This window comes from Pipistrellus kuhlii, unplaced genomic scaffold, assembly GCF_014108245.1.
Source record: "Pipistrellus kuhlii isolate mPipKuh1 unplaced genomic scaffold, mPipKuh1.p scaffold_m20_p_3, whole genome shotgun sequence".
Lineage (NCBI taxonomy): Eukaryota > Metazoa > Chordata > Mammalia > Chiroptera > Vespertilionidae > Pipistrellus > Pipistrellus kuhlii.
The window spans coordinates 26,703,376-26,719,394 of record NW_023425529.1 but is presented as its reverse complement, the minus strand read 5'-3'; the positions used below and the strand labels follow the sequence as shown (position 1 = coordinate 26,719,394).

The window sequence follows — 16,019 nt, the reverse complement described above, 5'->3', positions numbered from 1 at the left end:
TGAAAATTCTTTGCAAATTTCCATAGAATAAGAGGAAAATTGGGTGGATAACATGTATATTATAAATAATGATTTACTCAATCATGACAGCAGTTTCTCTTTACATTTCTCAGTCAGATTCATAGGAAGCCTTACCACGGACGATATAGCTAGACTGATTTGTAAATCAAGGTGGCTTTTCATTACTCCGGCACTAGGGAACTCTTCTTTACAATCCCCTCTCCACTGCCATTGTCATTCTTTTTCTTTCCCTTTAACAGAGTGCCAAACATGAAATGACAGTGACCAATGTTGACTTAATGTGGATGTTTAATAATGAAAAAAAAGTATGTCAGTCCCAGCATTAGTTACAAATGGCAGTAAGTGTATCGGATGGCAGCCCTGTAATAATTTTGCATCCATCATTCTTTCCCAACGCTTCGCTGGCCATCTGATGGATGGGGCCAGCAGTGGTAACGCTTCTGAAACTGACACAGTAGATCTAGTTCGGCATTACCTAACACATGCTCCTGCCCTTAGATAAGGAGGAGGCATGTGAGCAATTGTGAATTACAGGTTTTGCTTGCTTTGGACAGTGATTATGAAGGGACTCATGCCTCTGTGTTCAGTGGAAGAGTCTACAATTAATTCGTGATTTATGGATGACTTTTGTAGATGTTGCCTTTAGCTAAAATGCATTAGAGAAGTCAAATTAAAACTAGATATTTCAGTGGTTAGAGAAAGACTCCATGAGGAGAAAGCCATGTTAGGCAAATCCTTCAGGAGGAAATGAGATGCCATTGGAAGTATGGCCACGCAGGAGTTTATACTAGGGGTGTGTATGTGTGTGTGTGTTAAAAAAAAAAAAGTCCCTGCTAGACTTTTAAAACCACTGGCTAGAATTTGCCTAAGAACCAATTACAATAACAAAAATGATTTATATTTTCTCCTTATAAAAGTGAATATGTATTTTTTTAATCTCTACATATAATAATTTTTTGGAGACTTTAATTAAAAGGTACACACAATCTGGTATTGAACACTTGTCTTTTATTATGGGAGTCTCTCTACTTTGCAAATTTATATAAATGGATGGGGAAGTGCTTTCTAGGCAACTGAGTATTAGGAAATCTAAACCAGCTTTGTATGTGCAAGTGGGCATTTGATCCTTAGGTTTTCTTTTCCTTTGTTTTTCATTCATCAAACCTTTTTAATTCTGAGCGTCTCAGCTGGGGAACCCTTCTTATGGGACAGGAAGGGAGAAGGAAACCCCTTGGTGAATATTATCAGCACAGAGCAGCCAGTTTTCAAAGACCACGACAAAAAGGCAAATAGGTATTATGTCATCATCCATCCATCACTCTATATGTCAGCCTTTCAATAATTCCCATCGACATTCTCAACAGGCTGGTGCAAGTTAAAGGGACTGTTTGTTTCTCGAAATAGAGTATAGGCTGTCTATAGCCTTTTGTTCCAGATGAGGTTCTGTGTTTTTGGTGTGTTTTTTTTTTTTTTTTTTCTGTGTCTTTTCATTTCTTTCTTTTCTTTTTGGGGGCATTTAATTGAAATCCATGCCGAGTGTGCAGACTGCAAAGATCAGAGCTGTTTTCGTCCAGCAGTGGTAACTATGCATTAAACATTTTGATTTGTTTGAGCTTGAAGTTTAGTCCTTTTTTGCCATTTGCTTCATGGAGTTTGTGTATATTTACAGCCTCTGCATTTAATGGCCACATGCCTTATTTTCACAGATGGCCAGTGGAAGACTTTTTCTTCCTCTTAGTATAGCCCGCTTTCAGTTTTGCTACATTTGTCACAGTGCCACTACTTGCAGCTAGCAAGTGCCCACGCTTGGTGGGGAGCAATTATGGTGTGAGTTTTTAAGAAGCTTTTTAAAGGGTGTTTTTTTTTTCAGTAAACTTTTTATGGTTTAATTTCCAAGCCTAGAAAAGCTGTGCGTGTTTTCAAACAGAGAGTCTTGTGTTCTTTACATCATTCTGGGAGAGGGGTTAGTACAGGATGGTCCAATAAAATGAGATGCACAGGGCACCCAAATTGGTCTGTCAGATACACACCCACAGGCCTCTTGATGAGTGAAATTGTCTATGCATTTAAAGATCTGAAGATATGCTTACAGTAGCATTCTTTCTTTTTAAATTTGTATTGAACTTATTGAGGTGACAGTGGTTAATAAAATTATATAGGTTTTAGGTGTACGATTCTATAGCACATCATCTGTATATTGTATTGTGTGTTCCCCACCCTAAGACAAGTCACCTTCCATCCCCATTTATTCCCTTTACCCTCTTCTACCTCTTTCCATCCCCTTTCCCTCTGGTAAGCACTATATGAAGTGAATTTGAAAACACTCTGTCGACCAATCTAGATATGATATTTTAAAAGTATACTTCCAGGAAACATAGATAACAGACTAGAAAAATAATAAACAATAATTATGCCAAGAATAATAAACGACAAACATCCCCAAGGGCATAGGGTTGAAAATTTGCATGTATAATGCCCCACATTTCTGATTTTTCTAAATTTTCTGTAAGTAAAATAAGAATCACTTTTTTGTTGGACTAGAATTTTTAAATGTGGTCTCTTAAGAAGGGTCTTCACTTCCTTTCTTCCTTGTTCTCATCCTCATCCCAAAGATCAAATGAAGAAGACCTGCTTATGAGTCTTAGGAGTAAAAATGGCTATTGACATTTATTCTGTGCCTTTCTGTTTTCAGAGTGCTGTCACATTACACTTCAATCTTGTATGTACTGCAATATAAGCAGAACAGTATGCTTATCCTTGTTTTAAAAATAGAAAAACTCTGAGATCTGAGAAGATGACAATAATTGAAATGATAGATGGGTTTTTCAACCCACATCGCCTGGCTAGAATCTCAGTCTCCTTTCTAAGGGACCATCCTCAGTCACCCTGCGCCTCTTTGATTAGCTTGTTTGTGCTCAGTGTTGGTCATGTGTATTATGCAGTGTGTTCTTTTTGAGTCTTTATCTCAAAAATATCTCATTTAAGCAATCACCACCTCCACAATTTGTACATCTTTTCCCCAGTTCTTTATTTTTCCTGTTTTGGCTCCCTTTCTAGTCTTCATTTCTCCATCATGCACCAGCCCATTCACCTGATAATGAACTGGGAAACAGAAAGAATATGTTCAATTTTTTTTTCAATCTTATTTATTTTGGTCCTTGTAGCAGCTCTGATAAAACATAACATTTTTGCGTTCAATAAAGTGAGATTTAAATATCTATTCTAATCTACATTTTCCCCTCCCTTCCTCTAAAACTACCATGGATAATTGAAAAGTGAACTATTACCCTGACGTGCCTGCCTCTATTTGTCAGACCCAGCCTTTCTGAACCAAATCATGATTCTTTAAAATAGTCCAATTATGTTTCTTTAATTGAGTTAACTACTGGCTACTGAGCTTCTTTTATAAAAATGCGGACAGTCTTATCTTTTTTATTCCATGAAAAAGAAAAACTAAAAAGAATGATTCTATACCTGTCTGTAGCTCAGTAACTGACATACCCATTGTTTCTAGAACAGTTACTATCAGACAACATCCCAGTTTTGTATTTACATCTGTGCAGCCCTCCTACCCACTGGTCATCCAGTGTAGGTTGTGAATTTTATTATTTGTCTTTGTTGGCCCCTGATTTTCTCCTATTAACCCTTCTATTTTGGCTCAGTGTGCACAGTATCTATATCTGCCTTGATCTGAAATAACAACAAAGTCATTTTTTTAAACTGTGATTCAATGCTGACCACATCTACAGACATTTAAAAACTCAGGTCTTATTGTTTTCCTCTCCTGCCTTTCCCTCTTCCACATGTACACACCCTAAGTGCCACCATGACAAATAAGCAAGAACCAGTATTTTACCATGATGTAGTCTTGTCTACCTTCTTAGTGGGTGATTTGTTTTCTGCAGATGCCTGAGTGGCTTTTCTGTGCAATACAGACCCATGCCTCAAAGACTTCTTCTCCACAGCAGTATTTTCCTTATTTAAGTACTAAATTATAATGTTGAATTTGGGCCTATAAATATGTATTTTCTAAAGTACCTGAATCTATAAATTGGATTATATATGGACAAATTCTTCATAAAAGATATTTCAATAACCATATTTTTTATAATTTGAATTTACTCTTTTGAATTTGAGGAAACGATTATGAATTCTCAGCTATAAGTGGAGTGCCTTAAAGTTTTGAAACTTAACAACTTTTGAGGAAACTATAATTCATGGATAGAGAAAATACATATGGTTTTATACATTTATCAAAATATTGTACTTTTGTGTTAGGGAGTCTTGTCGAGTAGGACCTAGAATTGCAGGTTTGTAAGAAAGTGAAAGGGATCTCTAATCTGATATTGAATTACCTGTTCAATACCTCTAATATGCCAATACTTGAAAACCTGCAGGGAAGCGAAATGTTTTACATCCTGAGGCAGCTCATTCAGTGGAGAGACAGTTCTGACTACTCTAGAATTCTTCCTACAGTTTTTTATTGTCTTTCACCAGGTGACATACAACCATTAGTGAGTGTTCTACATCTCAGTTGCAATTAGTCAAATTTGAGTCTTTATTGGTTTAAAGCATAAAGATTATTAAGGTATTTAGAGATATCTATGGTTGATCTCCTCTTCCCACTCCATTCAACTCTTTATCAGGATCCCGTGCCATTTCTGCATCATGACAACAGGATATTGGTAAAACAAATCCAAAGCTGAGTTAAGTCCCACACATTATGACCATTGAGCTTCTCTGGTATGCATTCCAATTCCTATAGGAAAGAAAAAAAAATTAGGTCATTGTGACATTGTTTTTCTTAGTGAATCCGTATTAGCCTCTCGTTATCACCACATAGTCTTAAGTGCGTTTACCTAATTCCTAAAGCAGTCAGCTCTATCTTTTCCAGAACATACATTGTCACTAATCCTCATACCAGTATTTCTCTCTTCATTCATGGAAATCAGAACTAGTTCCTTGTCACCAACTTTTTAATATTTCTTCCACTTTAAAATCAATTATTTAAAAATTATAAATATTCAGTTTTCTCCACAAGTCATTTTACTATCTTAGAATGTTATTCATCTGAATTAAGATTTGAATTCATAGAAATTGTATGTTTCCTGCAAAACCATTCTATCTTCAACTTTATAATACTTCTTAAGAAAACTTGATCTGCCATTACATTTTAGTTGTATCAGATTGCCTGATAAAACTAAGGTCCTAAGAAATTTAGCTAATATTATCCTTTAGGAGATATATTAGGAAGCTTGATATCAGATTTCTTGACAGAAAATGAGATGGTGCAATCACATGATGGCTTCTAATTTATATTTTTTTCCACCAGGAGAATCTAGTGGAATTTAGAAGGGTGAAAATCAGGATTAGAGAAGGCTTACTTTATATCTGATTAGACTCAGAGGACACTTACAGACCTTTCCAATCCTATCTCCCTGTGATTCTCTGATGGAGAAAATGAATGAAAAAATATTCCTAAGGAATACAAGATTTCAGAATACCAAAGTAACTGGGAATATCTTAATGGGTAGATTAACATTTGACCAGAGTAAATTAGTGAAAAGTTTCTTCAAGTAGCATTATTGTTGATGTTGGAGGGAAGTGTGTGTGTGTGTGTGTGTGTGTGTGTGTGTGTTTGTATCTAATTTATATACAATTTACAAGAAGACTTTTCTTTAATTTGTGCTGTTAGATTATGTGGGTAGAAGATTATTTTTTAGAAAATGGGGATCTCAGTAAGCAAGGATGAAAGTGAGAGGTTGAGGGGGTGGACACATACATTGTCTCTTTGTATTTTACTTAAGCTAATGAAAAAAATCTCCAACTAATAAATCGTTATGACATTATAAATAATCTTTCATCTTCTTTGGTGGTCTGTGAGATTCACATAAATGGAGGGTTAAAAACCTTTTTTGTTTCTTTGTTCTTCTCATATCATTAGTGTAGAAGGAGACCATAAAAAAGTGCAGCCAGAAGGGGCTTAACTGTTACCGAGTCAACATTTGACAGTCACACTCTGTTCTGTCATTTCATGCATGTGCTTTTTATGAGTTTTATAGCTTTGTGAGCTTTATTTCAGGGATGTCCATTATGATAGCTGATCCACAGCCCATCTCCCATTGTGTGTATGTCTGTTGGGGAGCAAACCTCATCACTTGTACAAATCCCAATTTCAAGGAGTCGTAGAGAAACCATCTACTCATGAACCATTGAATTCAGGCTAAGGAAGTATCTACCTCTTCTAAAGTACAGTTGTGTGTTTTTTTTTATTTTGCCTTCTCTTAAATATTAACAAAGGATGTGCACTTGAGCCTTTATAAACTGAATTTTTAGGATTTTTGGGTTTGTTTTTGTTTTTGTTTTGTTTTGTTTTTTTGTTTTGCGTAAGTTGAACAAAGTATGAGTCTTCAATTTAAATATATAGTAGGTTTACATTATAAAGCTGTAAACCATCATGCCTGAGCATCAAATGTAAAATAAAATAAAATAAATATTCCTGGCCAGGCAGTTCAGTGGGTTAGAGCATCTCCCGGTACCAAAAGGTTGCTCATTTGATTCCTGGTCAGGGCACATACTTAGGTTGCAGGTTTGATCTCCAGTTGGGCACCTATGGGAGGCAACCAATCAATGTTTCTCTCTCACATGGGTGCTTCTCTCTCTCTTTTTCTCCCACCCCCATATGTTTCTCTCACTCTCTACCTACATTTCTCTCTCTCTAAAAAAGAAAAAGATTACATACATTGTTGTAGATGATGGACAAGAGGGAAAAACATCTCAAGAATTTTTAGAGTTGAAATAAGCATTCTCCTTTATCCATTACTTGGCCATGGAGAATAAAATATCTTAACCATAGCAATAAAAGTTTATTTTAAACCAGCTTTCTCTAAGACTCTTGATGGAACCTTATAATTTGTAGGAGGAGTTCTATATAAATGATAGCTATGAAATAGGAAAAGAACTAAAATACATCAGTAGATTTAATACTGGTATGCTGTAATGCTCTTTTCTATGCTATAAAATCTTTACTTATAATAAATATCTCAGGCCTAGAAATATATGAAATTTCTCTAATTCTTATATGTTAGGAAGAATCTGTATATTTTCAATTTTCCTCATTGATTTTTTTAACCTAATATTAAAAGTACATATTTCTTAATTTTTTTTAAACTGATGAGAATCTATCATATATTTAAGCCCTATTATACAGATAGGATTCTGGAATGCAGGGAGAATTGATTTGTCCAGAGTAAATAGTAATACAGCTAATATATAATATATATATATATATATATATATATATATATATATATTAGAGAGAGAGAGAGAGAGAGAGAGAGAGAGAGAGAGAGAGAGAGAGAAATTTGGTTAAGACATGATGCTCTTGATCTCCAGACCCATTATTTTTTAAATGGATTATTATCTATGTTTATAAATATGTCCTCTTCCCATTAATCCCTGAGGCCTTTTGCCATTCAGAACATTCTTAGCTTAGAAATATAGATCTTCACTATCCACTTCTAATAAACTTACTGATCACATTTCTTTAAATGTTTAATGGCTCGCCTTGTTGATTTCCAACAATGCCTGGTGTCACATGCAAACAATACAAGTGCTGTTTTCCATTCTGCAAATCATTGGATAAGCCACAGAACCCAAGACAGGCCCCAGACTTCCTAAGTGAATATTAACACATTGATAATAGTTCTTTGAGTGTTGACTTTTAGAGTTATTCATTTGACCCCAAGAAGCTATTGATATATAGTCAAAACTTTTATTTTCTTCTGTAGATAAGATACGTCATAGGATTATAAGTTTTTTCAAGTAAAATCAAAATTTACCTAATGTTTTCCACCTTAGTAAACCTACCTAGTTGTATAAAATTTAATTGGCCATCTAAGAATCATCTTTCCAAAGGAAATCTAGTCATTATCCAATTGCTCATTTTTATTCAAGAGAGAAAGCATACAGGTCATCTTCTTTGGTCTTAATTTATAAATCCTCAAGACAATTGCATTTTTACTATTTTTTAGTAATAAGTCTGCTTTGCACCCTCTACTCTGAAATTAATCAGTGCAGTGTAGAATTTTAGCAAGTATTTCTTACTAAAGGCTCAGTGCACAAAATTCATGCATGGGTGGGGTCTCTAGGCCTGCCCTGTCTGGTGATCAGGTTCATTCTAAGGGACAACCAGCAGGGTGATGGGAGACCCATTCACTGGCACCTGCCTTGGCCAGCCTAGCACCGCCTGCTTGCCAGCCCTACCCCCTGCAGCCCCTGTCTGTTGCCTCCCTCTGCAGGGTATTGGTGGGATGATCAGGAGGCCACTGCTGGCACCTGATTTGGCTAGCCTGGGGCCTGTGGGTTGGGGGAAGCTCAGTGCACATCATAGCGACCTGTCGGTCTACTGGTCATTCTGCAGTTTGGTTGATTTGCATAATAGGCTTTTATTGTATAGGATATGAGTTTGTTTTTCTTTGATATTTGTTATATAACTAATGGGGGGGGGGGGAGATGAAGAGAGAAGCTACCTTGTCAGTTTCAGGTCAGTGCTTGGATAGTAGTAAGAAGGCAGTAAAGTATAACTAGATCTGTGTTCCACAACACTGACCTAAAAGTGGGGCATGGAGTGCTCCTTATGTGTACAAATTATTGATTAGTTTGGTCTTATTGGAGCCTGTTGGAACTAAGAAAATGAATATGATAAAAATTGTCACCTCAATCCATCAACATTTCTTTCTGTTTCCCCAAGCTCAATTTCTTCTGTGGTTCCCATTCTCAACATCTTCCTATTTACTCCCTTCTTACCTAATATATACTGCACTCATTTGTTTTCAGCTGCTTCAGTTTAGAAAGAATTGATGTGATTATAAGAACTTTGAGACTAGAAATATTACCATTTTCAGGAATATATGCGCACTTGAATGGAGGATTTTGAAATGGAAACTATTTAACCCTAGGAACAGAATCTCAAATGGTTGAGATATAATAGTACATAGTAGGCTCTTCTGAAAAAGACAGCCCGGGTAGTGTAGGATTGGAAGAAGTACAATAAGAGGAATCTTCCCAATGTATAGCATATATGCTTTATAACATTTGGCTGATATTTTATTTTCCTACATGCCTAAATTGATTAAATTTAAACTTTGAGAACTATTCTTAAATCAATCTCATTTTTTTGGTGGTTCAATATATTATCTAGACTTCTAGCGACATGTATATTATATGTCTGTCTTTATACATAAGGGCTTAATATAAACTTTTACTACAGTATTAATTTTTATATGGAATCACATAATAACCATAATATAAGCACTATATTTGTATATACCATATATTTACCATATAATCACTTGGGTTTTATTATATTTTCCTTACCTCAGTTCCTTTAAGATCTTCTGAATTTATTGTTAGAGAGGGTTTCTAAAATGTGGCAATGTTACCATTTTGATTTTGTAAGATATTTTAATTAAAGGCACTCAACACATTCTCCAATTCCTCCAATCAACTGTCAATGACTGGGCAAAAGGTCACAAAAAAATGGATCCTACCATGTTAACTTCTACTATCTCCCACTGATATCTTCTTGAGAAGTATTATAAATTCCACTTATGGGTAACTAGTTGAGTAATTTTTTATATATACTATGTGCTTTAGAGATAGATAATTAGAAGTTACTTACTATAAAAACTGATTGTGACTTTCCTATTCACTCATCCTTTGCTAATAATTTTAGCCTCTTGGTAAGATAATACAAGATCCATTAGATGAACTCAGAACCTTAAAAGCCACTTAACATTTCACTTTTTTCCTACTCTGATCAGCTTTATTTTGGTTTCTTTTCTTGAAAGACTTTACTTCAGAATGGAAAACTCTCTGGAAAATATGTAGCAGCCCAACCAGTATGGTTCAGTGATTGAGCATTGACCTATGAACCAGGAAGTCACAGTTCAATTCCTGGTCAGAGCACATGCCCAGTTTACAGGTTTGATCCTAAGTAGGAGGCATTCAGGAGGCAGCTGATCAATAATTCTCTCATTTTTTATGGTTCTATGTCTTTCTTCCTCTCCCGTCTTCTCTAAAATCAATAAAATATTTTAAAAAATAAATAAATTATGTAGCACAATTATCATATAAACTGTTAAATCAAAACCTGAGAGGTGACCCAGGCCTAGTATATACCCAAAGATAGTACAGTAGTCTTCATGGACCTGGGGTTCATGTTGATGGAAGGTGGTGGTGTGTTTTACATAACTATCTTGTACTTTTAACAACTACACTTACTATTATGAGAGTCTGTCAAGCTGTTATCCTTGGTGCTCCTGAGCTCAACTGAACATAAACAGCAAGCAGACTCCCCAAAAGAAATCCAGAACAAGCAGTTGAAACACCAACTATACACACAAAACAAATTGGATGAGGATCTACATTTTTAAGTTGGTAATGTATTTCAGTGTTAGCACTAGATAATCCTATAGAACTAAAGTTGATAGAATTATTTATTCCCAGTTTCCCTACTGTGTCCTATATAATAAAAGGCTAATATGCTAAATGTCCAGTCAACCCGTTGGCCAATCAACCAACCAAAGTATAATCTCTCTATATAAAAGCCTAAGTGACCATTAAGAGAGAATGACTGGAATGACCAGTTGCTATGACATGCACTGACCATGGGGGGCAGATGCTCAATGTAGGAGCTGCTCCCTGATGGTCAGTGTGCTCCCACAGGGGAAGCACTGCTCAGCCAGAAGCTGGGCTCATGGCTGGCAAGTGCAGCTGCCATGTTGGGAGCCTCTCCTGACTCCATGGCAGTAGACACAACAGGCCGGGATGAGTAAGAGCAGCGCCCGCTTGCCACTTAGCACACAGCTACATCCCCTGAGGGGTCCCAAAATGTGAGAGGGCACAGGCCAGGCTGAGGGGACCTCCCACCAGTGCACAGATTCCATGCACTGATCTCTAGTTTTATAATAATTTTCAATTCAAAATAGTTTTTCTACTAAATCATATACAGAATTTGACAAATAGGAAATAGAAGTTCCAAGGCCACCAAATTAAGAGAATTTTAATCTAGTATATACAACTGTAATACTGTCAGAGATTATATAGAGATAAAGCATATACTGTATTATTTTGTCTCTTACTAGGAACATTACCTGGGTCCTTTACCTGTAATACAATTATCTTAAATAGTTGATTTATTTCCTGTGAAGATTTACGTTTTCAATAGCTGTTCTGCAGTGCATGTGATTCACTTGTTCAATTCATGTTTGTGTTTCTCAGAAAACAAGGTGAATAATTATAAAGAAACATGAGCAAATTTTATGAAATCCAGCAGATGCTTTTTTTAAAACTGTTTTGGAACCACATTTTCCTCAGAGCAGTGATGGGGAGTGCTAGAGAAAGTTGTAAACCTTTTGCTGAATGCTTTTTCTGTTCTTAAACTCACTCAGTTAATTTGGAAGTGGTTTAATATCTCTTGTGATTTAGATTAAGCATTATATTTTCCTTGAAAATAATTTTGTTTGTAATGGCATGTTCTCCATGAATTCAAATCATGCACTGCATGCTTTTAAATTATTTGATTTCCTTACAGATCTAATTTTGGTATATTTGTAGCTCAAATAATTCTCCAGCTCAATATTTTCGCTTAGCAATCCACACCAAATTGTGGTCCAAGTAGCAGGCACTCACATTTAATGTATGGAGCCTTGACAAGCAATTAGCAATGAATATTTAAATGTCCTCATTCCTCTTGCATGAGGAATGCAGATGGCATTTAAGGAGATGGCAACCAGAGGGCACTACTGTGAATTATGCTTCTATCAGCTGGTCACCTGACTATTGGAAGACTCTCTCTGGGTCCCATGCCACTTCTATATGTCTACTGTCTGTCTAAAAATAAGGCAGGCATTTCAAATGTTACAAAACAAGTTGCTTTCATGAAATGTCTATGTACATGTTGTGATTTTGGAAGGTTATCTCCAAGAATCCCAGAATTTATTTTCTGAGCATAACAAGTCCAAATACCAAGACTATAAAGGGGAATTCTAAGAATAAGAATAATTCCTTCAAAAATCCTGCTGATCATTTGCTTCAACTCCATAATGTGCTGAATGTACAAAGGTGATTAAATCAACACCTCATCCCTTCCAAAAGCCAATATGGCCCAAGGAAAAAAATGTCTTTGAGTAATGATCATTTCCAGACTGAACTCTCACTATATATATTTTTTTTATCTTTTTTGTTTTTTTTAGGAAAAAACAACACTGGAGAGTCTGACTCAGCAATTGGCAGTTAAACAGAATGAAGAAGGAAAATTTAGCCATGCCATGATGGATTTTAATATGAGTGGAGATTCAGATGGTTTGTAAAGATTTGATATGTATTCCAGTAGTGGGCAGAAGTGTCCATTTAGTACAATTACAACTACTAAAAAAATATACCATTACAGTAGGAGCTTGTGTGTACTGAGCGGTCCCCATGTGCCAAGCACTCAGCTGAAACTTTGCATTGATCATCTCATTAATCCCTGGCACAGCCTGTGAGATGAGTGTGATTTCAGATAAAGAGATTGGTCCTTAGGAATGTTGAATCATTTTTCCCCAAGGTTACAGAACTGTAAGTGCCAGAGACAGGTCTTGGATTCAAGATGAAGTGATTCCAAGCAAATATTCTTAATCGCCATCTACCCTGACTCTCACTTCCTTATTTCTTGTACCTGAAACAAAGGTTTCAAAAATTTGCATCTATAAGCTCATTTTCCAGTTTTTATTTGTCAACCCCTGGCCCAGAACACATGGTTCAGAGGACATTTTTATGACAGTTTCTTGCATTTTTGAACTTTTCCCTCTCCCACTATCTACCATACATTGACATGTCCTGCCTACTCTGTAACTGAAGTAGAACTCCAGCTACCAGCCTCTTGCCTTCCTCACAAACCTTGAGACTTCTATTGCTTGCATCCTCTGTGAATATTCTAAACATCCACAATGACAAGTAATTAAACTGATGCTCCAATTTTATTTTATTTTTTTAATTTCCTTATTGGTTATGGTATTACATAATTGTACTCATCCCCCTATTTCCATCCCAAACCCCTCCCCACATATGCCCCCACCCCCCTGTTGTCCATGACCACTAGTTAGGCTTATATGCTCCAATTTTAATAGCACAGCAAAGAGGGGAAAAGAAGAAAGTGCTGTTATTCCTCTTACCCTGAGCCCCAACTGGAAAGGTCTCTCCAGTGTCAGGTGACATGTGTGCATTGGAAGAGCACTGTCCTCACATTTATGATTTGTTGCAGAGGAAGTTGCTCACATATAGAAAAATCCGCACCAAGGCAAACCATACTTTAGGACAGAGGAGCTCACTTGGATCTGCCAAAATACACAAGTGCTGATGTGTGCCTTGGGCCAATTCTGCTTTTAAGTCCAAATCACTGGCCCAGGGACTAGCCAAAGTTGAGCATTTAACCAGATAATTATGTCAAATCTGAATTTTATACTATTGGATATCTAAGAAAAGTCTGTGTTTTACTGGTCTGTTGTATCCAAACATTTCCTTCTATTTCTACTTTGCTGAGATAAGATAAACCTAACCTAAGTACATGCAAAGAGCTTGTTTAGCTCTGATGAAGTCACATAACATTCACTTTACTGCTTATGTTGCTGTAAGGTGTAAGAACAGGGAAAAGCAGATGTGCCAATGATCATTTGCTAGTTACAGACTCACTTTAGAAAGATGTTGCCATATATTAGCACTCATTTTTGTCAATAAAAAAACAATTACTGGCATACCACATTTCATAAATTTTAAGTTGTGTTAGCATGATAAAATACATGCAAGGTAATGGCATTCAAACATCAAAATTTTGTTACTGTTGTTTGTTGACTTCAGTCATGCTTGTACACAAAGTACTTCCCAATCTTTAGGAGACCAAAGAGCATATAATGAATGAGAAATGATGATATGCTGTCTTTTTGTTTTGCTTTGTTTTGCTTTCAGTGTGGTGCAATAGAGGTCTTCAAGTGTATGTAATTTTGATTGGCTCCTATTTCTTCAAATTAAGAAAAGAAAGGAAGAATGTGATGGAGAAGGGGGAAAAGTGCTTTATCAGTACTATATGCTCTAAAAATCTCAAATTATTTTAAAATTTTGTATGCTACCAATCTATCTCTCTTCCATATTTTGTAAGGATAGCCCTGGAAAACTTAGTGTCACAGTTGCATGTGTTCAGCAAAACCTAGTGTCACAGTTCCATGTGTTCAGCATATCTCTCTCTCTCTCTCTCTCTCTCTCTCTCTCTCTCTCTCTCTCTCTCTCTCTCTCTCTCTCCTTTTTCTTTTTCTTTTACCCTTTTTTGCCTAAACTCAGGAACTTCTGGAAGCTCTTTAACCTGCTGAAGCTATTCTAAAAAGTCCCATAAAGCCTAGAGGAGAGATGGCAGCTCCCTAAGGTTCCACTGTGACTATTGGTCGTGTTTTATCATCATGAGTCTTGCTTGTTGGAATGTACCTTTCAGTGGGTCTCTGGATAACTTAGGTAGACATTAGGGGCAAAATAAAAGAGAAGGAATTTTTTTTTCCCCTTAAATAGGTGGTTGTTGACTTGGTAAGAAACCATAGTAACGTAGCTATTTGTCTTTTTTTCCTGTATTTTGCAAACATCTTTTGGGAAGCAGACTATCATTGCTGCATCAGAATATTTTATGCACTTATTATTAGCACATAATTTCAAAGAAAAGCCAAAAATATTCTAGGAGAATGTCTATATTGTAGTTTAACCTCAAAATTGGACCTAGCAGCATTTTTATTTATATAACCTCAGAGAGAGGAAAGGAGCATGGATACTCTGTGTTCTGGTAGTCCTTAGGTAGCAGAGACACTTACTTACCTGTACCCATCCAATCTGTTGAACATATTATTGTTTCACAATTTTTTATCTTCTTCACCTAATATTTCTATAGTAATCGTATGTCTGTTGACCCAATTCAACTATTCCCTATCCAGTTTACATCGAAGATCATATATTCAAGTTTCTTGTGGGCTCTCAAAAGTAAATGGTGAAATAACCCACCATTGTAAGAAAGGGAAATATATTACAAATGGATTAAAAACACAAATACAGCATTTGCCACCACAAGGCTAATCACAAAAACTTTATAAATAAGCATCTGTCTTAAGAACTAGAAGTACCATTATCACATGTACTTTTTATTTTCAGATATTTTAATAGTCTAAAAAACAGTAATGCAAGGAACAGAAATGTCAAAAGTTTTAACACTAACGAGAAACAATGTGTCTCATTTTTAGGAAGTGCTGGAGTCTCAGAATCAAGGATTTATAGAGAATCTAGAGGGCGTGGTAGCAATGAACCCCACATAAAGCGTCCAATGAATGCCTTCATGGTGTGGGCTAAAGATGAACGAAGGAAAATCCTTCAAGCCTTTCCTGACATGCACAACTCCAACATCAGCAAGATATTGGGTAAGAAAATAATTGAAGTTTAAGTGATGTATAGATTAATTGTACAGTTCTGTCTTCTAGTCTTGTTGAAAGATACGGGGTTTAGAGGCCAGCTAGCTCATGTTATCTGTTTATCCTATATAATAAAAGCCTAATATGCAAATTGTTCCCTCGGGAGTTCAACCAAGAGACCAGGAGTCCAATTGCTTGCTATGATGTGTGCTGACCACCAGGGGGCATGTTGGGAGGGAAGAAGGAGGCCAGGAGGCCAAAAGGCAAGAAACCTGATTGTTCCTCCCTCATGACTGGCGAGGCCTAGGGACCACACCATGCATGCATTTCATGCACCAGGCCTCTAGTCTGAAAATAAGTATCATTATTGAGCCTTTTCTTCTGATGGTGGAACAGCCCATGTTTGTTGAGATATGTGCCCCATTACTATAGCTAATTTAGTTGTGTGTCTATATATTAATTGCAATATCATCTCTTCTTCAAAAATCTAGAAATATTTGTACTAAGACTAGGAAATAG

The 16,019-nt window shown here is 36.2% G+C and overlaps 1 protein-coding gene across 11 annotated transcripts in view; it reads left to right on the top strand.

Annotated features, from left to right (window-relative positions):
* Positions 1 to 16,019, top strand: part of SOX5 (SRY-box transcription factor 5) — a 941,098-nt gene that overhangs the window by 911,667 nt on the left and 13,412 nt on the right. For all 11 annotated transcript variants that reach the window (XM_045587843.1, XM_036455682.2, XM_045587842.1 and 8 more), the window contains 2 exons: positions 12,279 to 12,387; positions 15,336 to 15,509. In XM_045587843.1, coding sequence (XP_045443799.1) covers positions 12,279 to 12,387; positions 15,336 to 15,509 — 283 coding nt within the window. The remainder of the gene's footprint in view (positions 1 to 12,278; positions 12,388 to 15,335; positions 15,510 to 16,019) is intronic.